Raw genomic sequence first — 18,344 nt, 5'->3', positions numbered from 1 at the left:
AGCAGTTGCTTGCCTGGGTGATCATTAATTAGTTCCAAAACTGCATTTTACAGTGATGACAATGAAGAAAAGCAATGCCAGACTTAGGACATTCCTGGGCACACATTACCTAAAGACAGATGCCGGTGTGGGATCAGAGCAGGCGTTCCCACAGCACGAGCAATTCTGCCCCATTCCTGGTGGTGGACAGACGGAATTTTTTTAAAGAGAAACATGGGATATAAAAAGCCAGCTTGCTATGCTGGAAGGGCCTTCATTTCATGGGGTAATCATTAGCATTCATCCAAACCACAAACAACTAGCAATATGTGGTCAAATCACTGCAATTTGGTAAGCTTCAGAGTGATTTCCAAGAGGAGGATTAGTGGAAAATGCTGCCTTTAGGACTTGATCCTGAGTAGCTTGCAACAAGATCTCTGAAGCACTTGGCATGAGCACTCCCTGCATATTCATTAATGTTTTGGACTATGGTTGTAAAAAGTATCAGCAAGTGTATCTAATTTAATGAAAGAAAATTATTGGTTCACAGTGGAATAACACGGTGCTTTTACTCAAGCAGGCATAAAACATGAGTATGAAATCCCTCATATAATCTCTAGCTATTGTCATTCAATGTTTATCATCCAACACAGTTGAATACAATTCTTATCTTTGATGGATGTGGCACACAATAGCTGTTTTCTTGAGTGCATCATAAATATTAATAGTATTCACAGAGCTTCTTAAAATTTGTCATGTCACATTGCTTTCATGGAAACACTTAAAATGCCACTATTTTTGTCCCACCAATAGCAAATTCTCTTTTGGTTTCTTTCTTTCTTTTTTACTCTCAAAATTAAATGGTAGAGCATATTTAACTGAGCAGAGGAAAAAAGGGATAATGGTTCACAATGAGCAATTCCAAGACCTAGTTCAGATGCCCAGAATGAGACTGAAAGAGAAAAAATGTGATATCCTTTGGAAAATACAGCCCAGTTAAAATTGAAGCACTTCATGAAATTGAGGAGATTTGGCTGGAATTTCATTTTCGGAAGAAGACTGAGAAAGAAGGCTGACATTACCAAAATGGTCCTACTCTGTCATATTCAGAATGGGACATTTTCACTGAAGAAAAAAAGCTCTTTTTCAAAATTAAATATTTGCACATTATTTAATCAAGTTTAATCAAACACCTCAGTTCTACAAGGAAAAATGTTTTTCCGCTGTTAAACAATTTTGATCAATCCAAAACAGCTTTTCTAAATGTCTGTTCACAATGCATGTTGAAATCCCCTGGCCTTGTTCAGTCAGAGCGAAGCCCATGTCAGCATTCCTCATGACATGCGCTCCCCACACATTTCTCTTCCAGCGTATTTCAGAGTCAAAGTCTTCCCCTGGATCAAACTTAATAAAACCTTCAGTGGTTTGCATTTTGGCTGATATGCTTCAAGAAATCTTTTAAAATTTCATCTTTCTCCATAAAATTCACCCTGTGGTTGTCAGAACAGCCTTACAAAACCAAACCATTTAATTCCCTATGACAATTAATTTGAAGATGGTAACAATTGCAGAAGATACTATCTCTGCTACAGAGACATAAAACACTCGCTATGGGCATGGGAAATATAATAATACAAAAGAAGAATTTCTTTTTACTTATTTTGTACTCTCTCCACAGTAGTTAGTTTGCTTTGAGTTTAAAATCAATCCTTCCAGTGTGGGGTTTTAGGAAAGCTCAAGGCTTCAATCCTGCTCCCATTAATTAATGTTAAAATTCATACTGAAATCTGTGACCTGGGAGTCACAGATTCCAGTTTTATTTTAAAAAGACCCTTGATAATGCCTGATATTTCTGGGATGAAGATCTACTCTATATTGAATTTACTTTTAAATATTTTTCCCATGAAATGGTGAATTTTGTGAATGACAAAATCATGTTCTGTGCCGTTTGCTTTGCATGTAAAGTAAAACAGAGATGCACTGTATAATTTAAAGGGAACTGGAAGGCCAAAGGTCAAAATTATTTCAAGTAAGAAATATGCATTAAGTGCAATGGATGAACACATATGGGACATTTTGCACATAAATACATTTTAACCAACCTCTAAAAATATGTAAATCATCTGGGTTTGCTAGAAATGACTGATCCTATTCTGATATTTTTGACACTCCAGGATTAAGCGTTCTGGGGTTTTATAACTGACCTCAGAGAGAGCGAAGAAAAGAGGCTGCTAAAGCTTGACATTTTCTTATTTTAGTTTAAGGTGAAGGTAAGTTTCTTTCTAAGTCTGGGTCAATTTCCATCTTGGAGTGAATGTGCTCCTTTAATTGGTGTCTGAATATAAGGTATATTACCATTAGCAAAAGTGATTTCTGTAGGAAAAATAAATTCCTGAAAGGTTTTTTTTTTAAATGCTCCCTTTTTGATAGCTGGATTCAACAGTGTACTATGTAGGAACATGGACACTCAAATTCACATTACTTCAGACATCTTTTAACTTGTACTGAATTAAAATGAATGCACAGAAGAAATCTCTTCCCCAAAGAAGGGCACAGGAATCATCATGAATGAAAGCCGTGGCAGAATCTGAATAATGGAACAGGATGTAATCTCAGCAGACTCAGACAAAAGCTACAAAACAGGAGAAGTAGTACCAGGAAACACATGATTTCTAAACTTTAAAATTACTGCTTATTTGACTAGAGGGTCACAGAGGCATTGCTCAGCATGGAGAACCACTGCAGACCATGGCTCTGTGTGGATGCATGTGGATCTGTCTTGAGTTTGTGCCACCGCCTCAGCTTGCTTGAGGGCTTGCATATGGTGACTACTGTTCTCCGGGCATGTGACAACATTCCCAGCACAATCCAGGCACCCAAGCCCTGTCTCTTTTATGCGGGGCAGACAAAACCAAATATTTTAGAGAGAGTTTTTTATTTAGTCAATCATTTTTGGAAAATCTTCCCACAAAAATATTTTACATTTTTAATCAAACCTTTAAGCTGGAAAGGCATGCAGCTCTTACTGGGAAAGATATATCAGAATATGACAGCGGTGGACTCTCCATGAGTAAGAGCACAAGGCCATGCCATCTCCTCTGCAAATGGGGATTTGGTGGCATTCATCCCAAATTGCATTTACTGTCCTATTCCTCACTGGATACTTGGCAGCCAAAGCTAGAAGTACATTAAAAAAAACCCAAAAACCACCCTCACCCTGCATTCCTGCTTTTTCTAAAACAAATAAGCAAAGTGTTACACTCGGCAATTCCCTTTCAGCCTGAGTTATAGAAATGGGCATCTTTAAGGACAATTTTTCTGGGTGTTCTTGTCAGTACGTTTGCTAGCAGCAACTGGAGATGCTATTATTCAGCCTCCTATTTAAAAGAAACCTCACTAGAGTATATACAGCCATCTGTGGTTCTAAGTGATTCACAACATTAGTAAACCATTAGTCAACCAATAGCTTACATTTTTGGGGAGGAAACATGATTTCTGAAGACGTAGATTAAATACTTGCAGGATATACAGAAATGTTTCAGGCTGAGGGGCTCAGAGCACTGGTGAAATATTGATTGTTGCATTTGAAAAACACTTTAGAATAATGACAGTCTGGGAATTACAATTCTATTACTATACAAGAAAGGATCTGTAGCACGTATATCTAAAACACCAGTGGTGCCAGTCACAGACCAAGCCATCATTTTCCCAGATAAGAAGAGAATGCTAGATATTCGTCTATTATTAAACCTATTGTTCCTCAAGCCTTCAGCCTCAGCTGGAGCCTTCTTATAAAAAACAGTTAAAATACATCTCTTCAACGTCTTGTTCTTTACTTTGACTAAGTTCCTGGTTGCCTAGAAACTCTCTAAAAGACCTGGATTTTTCTTTTTTTTATTTTTCCCCAACTGTTAGTTAGATAACAGATTAATCCCATCACATGTATTTGTGACAGAAACCTGGATGACAGGCTCAGAGCTGGTGAAGTGTTTGTTTCTTGCACCCCAGCTTGCTACCAACAACTTTCCATAACTATGGAAATTGCAGGTTATGTCTATTTAGATCAAGAGAGATAACTGTGAGAATTGTATCACCACTGGATAGAACAGATTTATCTGTGCTATAAATTTCTATAATTAGCAGGACATACACTTCCACTTCGCGAAATTATAATGCAAGATTATTATATTAAGACAAATCAAGGCATCTAGTTTAGATCCAACTTTACAATGTTCTGACAGATCTGCTGGATGCCTAAAACACACCTTCTGATGCATTAGACATCAACCAGATTCACAACTCCCATCCTACTTCAATGCCATAAAACTTATTTTAAAATAATCACCTGCAGCATTTATAGTTAGTAACTGTAATATCAGAAGGCAGATTCTTTTTCTGATACTGAGTAACATAACAAAATAGTGGAACCAAAACCAGCTTCAAATGTGGTCGTGTTCCACTTCCTCACCTTGAGCTGTTATTCTACTCAACACGATGAAAATGGATCACCTTTCTACTTTTGGGGACATTAGTTCCACATGTTAATCTGTACACCAGATGTTGGAAGAATCAATTATCAGAGACATTTACTGTCAAAAAGAAAACAAGATAAGCCTCACAGGAGCAAACATTTTCATCTGTCACTCAGTGCATTGTGGAACATTAAACTGAACAGCCAGGCCCAGATCCTCAAAGGTATTTAGGGACATGTTTGTATCTTGCAAGAGGACGGTGCAGTACCGCTCAAGCTAGAAGCCTGTATGCTATCTCCAAATTAGCCACCTCAGTGCGGTGTTCAATTTCATTCATTTTCTAGAGGTAAAATTTCTCAACAGTTTTTTATCTTATGGCAAAAACTTAGATACTTATCTTTAGCTGACGGCAAAAACTTAGATAAAACTAAATATTCCTTTCACTCTCCTCCAAAGAAACCTCCAGGAGTCAAATATTCCGGCTCCTAAATAGGCTTCAAATTAAGGGAGTAATCCTCCCATCCATGCATTTTTACCTGAATTAAATCGGCTTAAATAGTTATGAACAGCTTTAGGTGATAAAACAGCATTTACATTCTTCAAAGCCACTCATCTGTGCTGTCATTAGCTCTTGACGGTATAAATCCTACCTCTTGTCTAACCAAAAGAGGTTTTGGAGATAATAAGCAATAGTATTGTAGGATTTTTTTAAAGTGTTTTAAAAAGTACCTTTAAGAGTATGAAAAGTGACTTACAAATCATTCAGAAACAGGTAAAACTGAATAAGAGTGACTTAATTTCCATTTAATTTTCCATTCTCATCAAGCTTGGTTTATTCAGGTCTGATTAATTAATGTCTGTAAAGTGTTCTGAAAACATAAAACACTACATAAATACTAAATAATAATAGAGTACTTAAGGAAAAAATAATTCGTTAATTTGCCTGGAGTTCTAGGAATTAGCATTTATTTATTTTCCCTATGTAAGCAGGCCCATCCAATCCCTTTTCGCTATCAGAAAATGCTGTAGCAGTTACAGGACAATGCATCTTCAAGTATTTTACGTGTTACAGTTCCCAGAAAATGAATTTAGAATGAATTGCAAAGTTGTACTTATAGAGGAATACAATAGACGGGTTTTATTCATTTTCAAATCCACTTCCCCTCTAAACAGGAACCTAGCTGCACAGCTTCCAGGATTAAAACAGCAGCACTCTGAAGGATTTCAGAGGTTGCTACATTTTGAGCTTTGTGTTTTCTCAGCCTATTGTCCAAAGAACTTGGAATTTCACTGACCACTTCTAAAGCGGTCTGAAAAAAAGTAACTAAGAAAGAATCATGTATTTCCCCACATACTTATATGTGGGTATCTTATGACACCTTGTCTTGATACATATATTTTTTATACAGCTATACAAGAGGACAATTATGCATATATCCAATTGTCATGCTCAGAAGGGGTGAATTTCCCAATCTAGCCTTATCTACAGAAACAAAACCTTCCAGGAACAAAACGCAGGCTATTGGTATAAGCACTTTGGGAGGTCAGTTAGTTTATAAAACAAAGGCTAGGTAGGATAGGTATGTGAGGCCCAGAATCCTGTCTGATCATCTCACCATAAGTCACATTGACTACTAGGCAAAATAAACAATCTGTTTCTAAAATGGTGTAAAATGCACACAGCAATACCATCTGGGATCAGATCGTACGTGAGGCTGGAAACGGTGCCAGTGAGACAATAAGCGCTTTGCACTCTGAATTGATTTTGAACTGGTGCTCTAGTCACCTGCTAAGAGGTAATAAGTCCACGTTTGGACTAAACAAAAACTGAGGGGGTTATTTGGATTTGGGGAGGGGCACAGGCTGAAAGATACAGTCTACCCTCTTATGTCCTTTCACGTCTCAAAACATTCCTCACATAAAACCGAATGTGTTTTCCCATACAACTTTGGCTGTACGCATGCAGGCTGGGTCGCTTCCTTTTCCACACTCTTCTCAGCAGCTGGGAATGATGGAAACGACAGTATAGCTTAACGAGAGCGCTCCCCACTACGTTGCTCTACAATAAGTGCTATAGGACTGAAGCCTCTCAGCACACATCTGATTTACAGGCAGAGCCACAAGACCAACTCCACAAAGCAAGCCGACCCTTACAGCAGCAGTAGGGTTATCACAGCTGTCATCCAAATCAGGTCCTGAGAGAGGTGTAGGCTGTATGCAATTGTGATCACCCAACTTGATATTTTCTCTTTTCTTTGCCCTGCCAGCCAGGGATGGTCTGTATTCCCACAGCATCCTCTCCGTGCACTTTCTCACTGTGCGCAGAGTCTACATTGCTCACCCAGAAGTAGAGATACAACTTTCAGAAAGCAAATCCTAAATTACTGGACTGTGCGGTTTCCATCTGGATGTAGTTCCCTTGGAAATCCCAACTGTCTGGCCCTGTGCAATTGTTGAAACTGGATGTTTCAATTAGAAGCAGCTTAAGGATTTGGGGAGAACTGTCAGATGATGCAGAAAGCGGGCTCTCTTTCAATATGAAATTTTGTTTTATTTTCTCTCATTAGTGCAAATGTTTTATTTATTTACATATTTTGAATGCACTAAATTTGGCAATAAATAACATTGAGATTTATTATATGGAGGATCATTCAAATTAAAATGGATAGTCTGGGAGGAATTCCCCATATTCCAAGATTGTATTTTAGTCCTCTTCCAAAAAATATGCAAAAACCCCCAAGAAACCCACAGTATTTTTACAGTTATCATACAGAAGGAAGAACAGTTGGTTTTCTACACTAAGTATTTCTACTTTTCTCACAGGCTAACAAGTTTCCAGTTACTTCCTAATGTTCCTATCAAGGCTTAAAAATGTCTGTTCCTTTTTAGTCACAGCATATAGGCATTGCAGTTCATCATAATGTTCTTTCACCGAGTAATGTCACATAACCTCATCTCAGGAGCAGGCTAAGAGCAGGCACAGAGCACAGCTGATGGGTGCTACCCTGGCCAGGATTTCACCTGTAGACTCTCCCTGGCCCTGCTTCCTTCTGTGCATCTCAAAACAGTGCTTATTAATGCATTGCTGATTTGATACTGAAGGACTAGCCAGAAATAAGCTGTAATATCAATTCATTACAGCAAGATTGTCTGCTAATAAGGAGCTATTTTTTGGTACCTAGTGTGCAAAAATCAGCTGTATCTTCACTTAGAAAAACCCAAAAGCAAAAAACAAGAAAAATGCCTTTCAAGCTTGCTACCAAATGTAAATGTTAAGAACATGAGATTTGATGTTAAGGGCTTCATAAACTCACTAAAGCAAAAAATCAGCTCTTTTCATGAGGCTGTTATTCAAATGTTACCATGCAGTCTACCATACCTTTATCTACAAAAAAAAGCAAGCTAGTAATGAGAAAAATATCCCCAACATTATCTCCAGAGTCACCACAATGCAATGACAGAATAAATTATCTGGGGGCTCTTTCGATCTTCTCCTGTATGTTTAGGAAAGTAGCATGGAAAACAAAGATAAACTCATGACCAACTGCAGCAACAAAACAGTGATATTCCAAACCATATGGAACAGGCTGTCTTTATATTAAAAGAACCAAAGTGGCCTTACAGAAAGAGATCGACACGTTAAAGTTAATTTTTGTTTTGCAGGATTTCACAGCTAATTTCTCCTCCAGTAAGCTCTTACTGAATCCACCTCATTCTTCTTACTGGAAATAAATTTTTCCTCTTTATGACACTGAGCTGCACTTCTTCATGCAAATGCTGGTGTCATTGCCACTGAACCACCATGAGGTTTTGGTAATCCCATCAAAACGTTCACTCCTGCAAATCAAGGACTAAATGTTTTGCTCAAACCTTAAACTCTCCAAGGAACTTTATGTTTTCATCTATAAATATTCAATGTTTACAATGAAAGAGTGGATACACTGAAAAGGAACAGCAAGTAATTTATGTTCAGTGCAATGGCAAAGGCATGGAAACACACTGGTTTCTGGACCCTTCTGTGGTGCTCTTCTGGGGGATCAAGGTCTGGGAGATGACAAAACTCTCCTTTCCAGATACCACCTCCACTCAGAGGGAGACTGCCTTACCAACAAGCCAGACAAATCTTGAAGAGGAATGAACGTTAAAATGCATTTAGTTCAATGAGGAACTCTGGGCCTCGGGAACGTGTTTCTCTGAACAACATAGGATGATGCATAGAGCAATTATTTTTTGCTCCCGACCGGGCAATGCAGTGCCAGAACCTGCACCAGTTAGTGACTGTTAAATGAAGCAGCACTGCAAACTGGCACACATAAGGGAAAGAAATGCAAATACAAGCTGTTGTTCCTGCCATTGCTGTCATCAATTCTCCTATCAGCCTTGGGTCAAGCCAGTCAAGTATGCTCACATGCAACAGCAAAGTAATAGCCCACATGAGACCCCCATTTAAGGACCAAGGTCCTAAATCCACAAAAGAAGCTACTTTCTTTACTCTTTACGGTTAGTTTACAGTGACAAAGTGTCAGAGATTAGATTAGCTCCACTTTGAATTCAGGTTCAGCCTCAGGTTTTGTCCAAGGACATTTAGAGACAGCTGAAGTGGCCAACATCTGCCATAACTGCAAAGAGATGAAGTGAAACCCTGGCAAAACCCTGGCAGAGACAGCAGCAAAGCTCTGATTCAACATTCACAATGGGCTTTTGGGTTGGATTCACTTTTATATCTGTGGTGCTCTGCATGGCACAAACTCCATGCTATCCATTTGAAACCGGCAATGCTATGTGCAAGACTGTTCATGCACCACATTCTGTCATTATTATATCTGATTCACCATTACTACTTGACAATATTCCATCCACACAATTAGAGTTTTGTTTCATCTCCCACATGCTTCAAAAAAAAGTACTAGAAGAAAATTCTCCATTGACTTTTCTGCATATAATTTCTTCTCTGTCACTGGGCTGCCAGTAAGCATAGCTTTTGGCAGTAGGAACTGGAAATTAAAATTATTTAGGGTCTTATTTACCTTTACAAGTATCTTTCCTTGCTTCTGTCCTAGTAGGAGAAGCTAGTGGTCATACAGAGGAAAACGCCAATATTTGTTAGTTATATGATGTAACAGAAAGAAAACCAGCACAGACAGAATTGGAAAGGAAGGGCAAATGTTCATGAGAAGTAAACAAAAATTACCAGAGCATTTCTGAGGGAGCTGGTGTAACATCCAGGCTCTCTGCCTGTTTCTCTAGTTTTACACCAGAATATCCCCACTGAAATCACTGGTCACATGTAAGCTTAAAGCTCTAGTACTAAGAAGTCCATCAGGCCCAAATGCGGACCAAAGGTCCCTCCTAGTAAAAGTGTGTTTGATTTTAGAAGGAGATATTTGCATTTTTTAAATAAACCATCAGCTTCGAGCTTTCTGCACACGTACAACTTAAACCCTGCCTGGAAAATATGGCTGACACCTACATCTTCAGAAAGTATTTTGCCCTTTCTCTATAACTCAAAATGGACCTTTTATTAAATTGACACTGTGCAGCTCACTAGACTGTGTGGCTCTTTGGGGAAAAGCAAAGCAGGAAGCAGTCCAGCTGTTTGGTTTAGCAATGAAGTTTCCCACACATGCATGCTAATTTATTTCATTGAAAATGTCCCAACTAATTGCAACATTTACCCTTAGAGCACATGCATGGCAGTCGCATTAATACACCAGAAGACAATGGCTCCAAAGGAGCTATTACCATGTACCAGGCCAATAATCCACAAACGGTAAAGGATTTTCACAAAAGACTCAAATGGTTTCCAAGGAGCCATTATGGCATATCAGGTAAATAAAATATTATTGAAATGTATTTTTTGCATTTAAATCACTTGCAGCAGGTGCATAGGAAGTAGCACATAATAAAATGGCTCACATTCCCTTGAATACTAACGAGAATCAACAGAAACATTTAGCAAAAAGAAGCAGCAGCAAGTTCTTACCATTGCAAGAGGAACAATTCCCACAAACACTGTTCGGCTGACAAAGATCTCGGAGACCACCAGTTCGCTCACGGAGTCATCTCGAGGGTATTCCACCTGCCAGGTAATTTGCTGGGCCCCTGCCAGGCTGCTAGTGTTGTCGATCTCAAAGTCCATCTGCAGGATCTCGTAGGAAGACATGTTTGCTCTGGGAAAAAAACCAAAAATGCCCACAACATCAGTAGGATGTTAATAACAAAATATATTTTGATTTCTCTGTTCTATTCACCAGAAGATTTACCATTGAATCCAACATGCAGACTTGAAGACACTGACAGAAACCTAAATCAAACTACACGCTGGGCAACAGCTATACTTTATACATAAGGTGACACTATATCTTTTAGTTTCCTGAAATGGAGACATTTTTCCCATTAAACTCAGGCATTCTTTCTCCGTAATCACAATGAACTTACAGAATAAGCCCCAAACCCTGGGAAATGCATTGCACAGATGTTGTTAAATTATTTAATATAGCATTATTATAATTTTGTTGCTGCAAATACTGATGCTCTGAAACAACAGAATACTTGGCCATTCCTCATGCTGTATCAGAAATGAGCTCTTGTGAGGGGGAAGAAAAAGTCTTTCAAAGCCAAACTTGTCTTTATCTCAGTGAAAAAATGGATTTGCAGAAATTATACATGACAAAAAAATGGGGGGTAGATTATCCTTATTTTCAATTCACGAAAACATTCTTCTCGTCAGTGGTGCAGACTTCTAATTATATGGCAATCGTTATATGTTTCTCATCTGGAAATAAAAGTTTAAAGGTAAAGAAATGGATGTAAATGCATAGCATTCAGAACTGTACTTAAAAATTACTTCTGCTTCTAGCACTCTCCTCTGGTCCAACACTATGTAAATATCAGTAATTAATCCTCAGGTTAGAAAGACAGATCTTATCTTCATGTTATGGAGAAGAAAACAGACACCAAGATTTAGCCAACAGCACTCTGCATATCCACAGCAGGGACCTATTTAGAAAGCAGACCTTTGCTCATCCAGCACTTTACTTCCACAAAAATTAAGGTAGGTACTTTACAAAGCAGCGCACAAGTTCCTGCCCCAATTTCCCAGACAGACACCTGCAGTGTGGAGACCTGATGCAGCTTACAAAATATGGAGGCGGGATGGAAAGGCAGCTAACCTGACTGCTGACCCCATTGCTTAATCATATTCTGTTGAAGAGACAACCGATGTTATCAATATTACTGAAGTTTCAGGGTACGTGCTCATAAAACAGGTTAAAATCTGAATTTGCATCCTGTTAGGCCATTCTGTAACGACTTGAATGTGCTCTTACTGCGAGCATGAGGTAGCTTGTTCCCGATCTAGGGTGTGTCCTGTGCATGCAGGCACCCCTCAGTAATGACCCGCCCGCTGTAATTTCAGCCTCTATCCTGGCCCATGGCACATTTTTTGTGTGCCCTTCCCCTAAAGTAGCGACTCCAAGAGCTGTGCTCATGGAAAGTTTTAGCCTGCTGCTACAAAGAACAGAGACTTAAAACATCCTTTTCCTCTTCCCAACTGCACAGAGGCAGAATCTGTTTTTGCCATATGTTTTTGAAGGCACATTGTAAAGGAAAAAGATCTGAACAGGAATTATTGATTTTCATGGTTTTTTTCTGACAACAAACAACACAAGCATATGCTTCAATGCCTGGAGGATAAATATTTTCCCTGCTGACAGAAGATAATATCCACCTCCAGGCAAAACTAGAAGCTATTAAGGCATCTTTTGGGTGGCCAACCAAACAATCAGCAAAAACCTTAAGAAAAATATTATTACGCAATAGTAGGGATGTAATTAAACCATTTCTGTTCAAAACATAACCACTGTAGGCACCACAATGGAGTACTTAACTTCATAGTTTTCTGCGTATCACTTCTGCAGTTTGTTTTATCTAAATTACATTAAATTAATTTGCTTACAACACAGAAATAAAATTTAGAGATGAGCTTTACACTGACTATGGATCTAGATATTAGGCCTGTCAAGGTATGTTTAGAGCTGCAATTTAGGTTTAATCTGTGCAAGTCAATAGTTGCCACTCACAAAAACACGCACAAGTGGTTTCAAATTCAGAACAAAACCACTGATGGAGGGTTTTGCTTTAGATTCACCATTTAAATAACATGTCAGGTTAGTCTGCACTGATAAATCCATTCCACGCATCCCACCAATTGGCACTTCTTTGAGCTCAGTCCATCATGCCCTCAATTATTCCTTTCCTGTTTTCCTTTTTGCACATCCAAAAAGTAACCATTATAGTGCTTTTATATTTTTAAGACAGGCTGGGATTCAGAGCTCCCTCAGAAAAGCATGTGTGTGTCTTGCCTATATAGCAAGCTGAAGTAATTGCCAGGGAGTAAAATGACTCTTCTGCCTGTAAATATTCAAAGACCTTCACTGCATCCTTAGCATGGCTGTATAGCTATAAAAGACATAAGTTTCATTTAAAGGCAGACATGGTTATACACTGATGGATTAGAAATGAGTCTCTGTGCATCTAGAAAAGAGCAGCAACTCACATACATAAATCTTCCTCAGATCTAACTAATATTAATGTATGAACTAAAGCAAAGCTGACTTCCCAGGCCTCCCAGGCCTCAGGACTTCCTAGGTCCTGGTTCCAAAGAGAATCCTTACCATCACCTGAAAAAACAATCTGGCTTTACAAATGTTTTCTGCTTTGTCTCAGAAGCAAATCATGTAGCATGACATATTAATATTGATTAAAGAAGGATCCACTTCTTTTCATTTGGACTTTTGCTGAAAGAGATGGACTTACTGTATCTAACCATCTTTCAGTTACAGAGTTTCTCCACTGAGTGTATAGCTTTAGCAAACCAGTATTCAACTTTCTGGACTCCTTTATTCACCAGCAGGCTTCCAGTTACCTTCGGAACAGCAGATCAATGAATCTTCTCTAAAATTATGGTCTCCCTTTTTTCCTTTTTAGGACAAAGATTCTGCCTTCAAGCAATGCCAAGTGTTACAGTATCTGGGACACAGAGTACCCCACAGACTCATCCACCCTCCTTGTTCTGAGTCTCTTCCCAGGTTACAACTGTAACGAACCCATGATAAAACCTGAAAAGTGAATTTCTTTCTTGCTCAGACTAGTGTCTTCCTACTGGCTGCTGCATCTCTTATCCTACGGGGGCTTCTTTCCTAGCAGGAAGATTGGTACTATATTCATAATTCTTGCAATTTATTAACCATCCTCTGTAATACGGTGTGGGAGACCACTGCCTTTATCCACTGAAATTGATGGAGGTTGCTAAAGTAAAACCAGAGATAAATTAAACCATAATCAAGACCTTAAAGGTTAGCATTTACTTATGTCAGCACCATTAGCTGATAAATCCACCTGTACCTAAATTTCTCTCCTGGATATGCAGCATTACAGTATAACCCTTTTTAACAGGAGTCGTTCCACCCTGCCATGGTAAATCTTCAGCTTTTAGTCTGATTTGTAGCTGGTGGCCAATACGTTGGTCATTGTAGTCACTGTCGATTTGCAACTGCCTGGTGAAGACAAAACGCTACCAGTGGGAAAATCCACTAGCAGAGAAGACAATGACTGTAACTCACGCTGTTATCAGCCATTAAATCCTGCTAAACCAAACTTTACCCTATAAAGATTTTTCAGCTTTTTCTTGAGACTTATTCCATTTTTCTCTTAAATAAGTTTGCACTATTGGGAAGAGTCTGATGGAATCCAAGGACTATAAATCACTTCTCCTTGCCACATCTTTCTTCTCTTTTTAGTTAAATATTTATATTGTCCAGTGAAGTCTTTTCCCAGTTTAGAAGGATTTTGCCAAACCCTAGTTTAGAGGAGCAATAAAAAATAAAAAGTCAAAATTACTTTTATAAAAAAAGATTATTTCCTGCAAGCACAAGGAAAAGACCTTATAATTTTAGGCAGCTGGCATGCTTGCTAATAAGTCCATTTCTATGGAAATGAGTTCATAACTATTAATTTTGCCTGCTCCTGATCTATTCTTGATGAGCCTTTCAAATTTAGAAAAGCGCTTCATGATTCTCTCAATTTGGTAATTACTAACTCCCTTTGATGAATCCAGCCCAGTGTTTCAGACATGAGACATTCATTACACATTTTTCTTTCTGGTGAGAGGAGAAAAAGAAACCATGGGCTTGGATTTACTTCTTCTCACAAACTCCAGTAAGTAGGCCCTTTTCTTGAAATTGCAATTTATAATCCTATTTGTGTACTTCCACAATACTGCCTCTGCTAGGTGCTAGAAGAGCCCCCAAACCCTTGAGATTTCTGCACAATTTCCTGTTGTCTGGCCTCATATATATCTAATGCATTCAAACCAGGTCCCCAACAGCTCAGTCAAGCCTTGTAACGTATACAGCCTTCATGCTGTACCCAGCCGTTAGTAGTCATGGTTGTGATCCCAACCTGGAATAGAAGAGTTTTAGCACAGAATGCACAGAATGGTAAATCCATGCCAAATAAAGCCAACTCTAGCTCCAACCAACTCCAGAACAAGAAGGGTTAATCAGGACAGGAAAATGTTGCTAAGTCCCAGAGACATCCACGCAGGCAGCTGCAGGCACGCAGAGCCCAACTGCCTTGCTCAGCTCGCCGAGTTGAACCTGAAGTATCTCCTCTGGATGTACATGAAGCCATAGAGGAGTGAGCCCTCTACCCAGAGGCAGAGCCTCTCCTCTGGAAAGTTAAGAAAACTCTCCCAGTGGAACAAATCACAGGCTGCACAGACCACTATAAAACTAAGGCTTGGGTTTCAAGTCCTCCTACACACCTTAGAGAACTCTTGCATTACTGCATTCAGATGCTTTGTAAAGTTTCACGCTGTTCGTTGGAGGGCTATCTATCATGTTACCTTCTTACATATATTCTGATCGATTTTCTTCCTGAATCTGCTAGTGTATGCAAACAGCAGGAAAAATATATATATTTTAAATCTGAATCAAAAAAAAAAAATCCAATATCAGCTTTTGTTTCTCTACATTTATTACCTTATTAAGTATTTATATGGAACTGCATAGGCTTTTTTCTACAAAATAATAGATTATTGTGAAGGTCCACCATAGCTTTAATGTTAGAGGTTTTAGTAAGTACTACAAAATCACTTGGCATTGAAATATTACTGGATTTAATTTATTCCTAATTTTTGTCTAAGCAAAACATGGAATTATTAAGTACTGGAATGATATACAGAGATGGATGTTATGATGGCAGTGACAGCCTAAATAGTATTTACCTTAAATAAACAAATGCCTATTATTAGCTATTAAGAAGGCTTCACAGTGCTAACCAAACTGAAGAGCCTTCCCTATGTATTTTTAGAGAGAATGAAATATGCAGAATGCCACAGTGAAGGACGACAGTGCAGGGCACTTTGCAGTGCATTCAGCTGGGTGTGCCACTCCTGCACAGAGCGTTTGCTGGCTCCCGCTGCCGGTCCATCAACAATTTAGTTGATAAAAGTCAGACCCTTCTATTAGTCCAGTTGGCTATTACAGGAAATCATGAGTTTCATTCATTCATAAAATAATGTTTTCAGTAAATGGCAATCTGTTTATCAGGCCCACAGCAGGGTAAACAAAACTCTAAAAAAATGGAGCAGACACTAGGTAATTGAAAATAATAAAATGTCTGGTATCATGTTGCTTGAGAATCTTTTCAAGGTTAATAATGGTCAATTCTTACTCTCTCTGACAAATTGTCACCAAATTCAATGAGAACAGGATTATATGAGCAAGGTACATTAGTTTATAAAATATTTCAGTAATACAGGTCTCAGTCCTTTGATCTCAAGAGGATTAATTTCATAAGTACGGTTTACTGAAGAGCAAACACTTACAAGAGGAGGCTCTTCAGCGACCGATTGGAAATGCTCAAGACCCTAATTTCCTGCTGAAGTCAAATGAAGCAGCAGATGGCCAGGACCTCTTGGGGAAAAGATCCAGATTAAAGGTCCTGACCTTCTCCCCCTAAGGAAATTAAGATCCCAGCAGCCCAAGATGAAGGAAATGAGAGCAAATACCTACTAAAGGAGCAGCATCCAGTTTCTGAATTACGAAGATTTGCATACTATCAGCCCTTATACTTTGCTGAGTGCCGCTTTCCTGAATGCGAGCACTGGCTAACAGGAACTGGCAGCAGCTAACGCCTTTAAAGCCAGGATATCTTCTAGCAGCCACAACATCCTTAAGCACCGATCCTACTAGAGAACAACTTACTGGGGTGAAACGGCTACACCTTGTGTTACACACAAAGTTTGACTTGGTGATGATAACGGATGTTAAAACCTGCTAGCCTAACCCCCTTTCTCCCGGCATATATCATTTTCATTAGGTTGTAAGGACACAAAACTGTATACAAGCTTGGAAGCAGCTTACTCACTCTGTTCTCCCAGGGTAGTTTGCTGAGAAAGGGCCTCATCCTGAGGAGCCCTGGAGATGGGCCTGGCTGGAGCCTGCATAAATAAGCGCAGGTATCCCCGTTGAGTGCTGCAGTGTGGCTGAACGTCCCTAGAAGCCAGAGCAAACTACCTGCGCATCCTGAGTATTTCTGCAAGCTTTTGCATCAATGTGAAAACGTTCAGATGACACAGTGCCACTGCCCCTTACTGCGTAGCCTCCACAGCTTTTTGTTTTGCTGAGGAAAACCGGACAGTTGGGGATGCAAGGCAGGCACAAACACTTGAAAAAAGCCCTGCTCGCTCTTCTTCCATGCCACAGCACAGTAGCGCAAGGCAGAAGTCCCAAACATTGAACAAAGACTGAATGGATGGCAGGTTGCAAGTAAATCTGCAGGGATGGAAAAAGTTTGCTTGGTTTCCTCTCGTGATGCATTTCAAAATCACAATTTACGATTTGCTCTGTTGTCTAACAGAGAACTTGCTCTGTTGTCCAGTTACTTTATACCAACTACAGGCTTTTTCAAAACATTTCTTGGTGCTTGATCTTGTTTTTCTTTCACTGCCGTAAAAATTCATGCTCTTCACAGATGCATGGGCAATGTAAATGGCTACAGAGGATAAAACCAAGCTGCTAAATCTGTTAATAATGTATGGATTGACACAGGACTTTTTAATAATCCAGTAAAAGCCATAAAAACAAGAAGAAAATATTTTTGTTCAAAACACACCACCAAGACCAGATATTATTCATGTTATTTTGCTTAGCCAACATTTTCCCACAACTGAAAACAATAAATCTAGATAATGAGCAAACCTTTTAAGCTCTTCAGCTTCTTCCACTGCCAATTCACAACTGTGCTGCTCACTAACAACTTGCAATAACTTCCACTTTATTTTATTTTATCAACATCATCATGACAACCCTGGAGACAACTGAGACAATTGCTTCAATTATTTTTATTTGCTTCTACCCTTGTGACAGCATACAGAAATTCTTCTGGTAAAAGAGTCCTTAGATACTATTTTAGTTAGCCTTTAACAAAACAGGACTTTTAGGACCAAATTCAGTACGGGTGTAATTGGTGCGCTCCATTGGTAACATGTCTTGCTGGGCACTGTGACTCCATTTGTTCCTTTGTCATGACTCCCCCCTTTTGAGACAGCATGTAATCTTTTGGGGTTTAAAAAAGCATTTTGATTGCACTGGAATATTTTTCTGACTACTATTTAGAACCTCTTTATTGCTGTGCTGTGTATTTCTTAAAATAAAGCTTCTCTGCCAGGAGAAAGCATCTTGCTGGGGAATATAACAAACACATCCAGTAAGAAATTGGGGCCAGGGTTTAGCTGATGTCGGATGCAAATATAGAGGGAGCTATTGTTGTTTAAAAAATAAGAAATGATTTTATGATGAAAGATTTATGCTGAATCCTAACCAGTTA

The 18,344-nt window shown here is 39.0% G+C and overlaps 1 protein-coding gene across 2 annotated transcripts in view; it reads right to left on the bottom strand.

Annotated features, from left to right (window-relative positions):
- TMEM132B (transmembrane protein 132B) overlaps positions 1-18,344 on the bottom strand; it is a 259,133-nt gene that overhangs the window by 70,924 nt on the left and 169,865 nt on the right. For both annotated transcript variants that reach the window (XM_072879941.1, XM_072879942.1), the window contains one exon: positions 10,435-10,621. In XM_072879941.1, the coding sequence (XP_072736042.1) occupies positions 10,435-10,621 (187 nt within the window). The remainder of the gene's footprint in view (positions 1-10,434; positions 10,622-18,344) is intronic.

Source organism: Ciconia boyciana, chromosome 15, assembly GCF_034638445.1.
Source record: "Ciconia boyciana chromosome 15, ASM3463844v1, whole genome shotgun sequence".
NCBI classification, from domain to species: Eukaryota; Metazoa; Chordata; class Aves; order Ciconiiformes; family Ciconiidae; genus Ciconia; species Ciconia boyciana.
The sequence above is the reverse complement of the archived record's forward strand: the minus strand, read 5'-3'. Positions and strand labels throughout refer to the sequence as shown.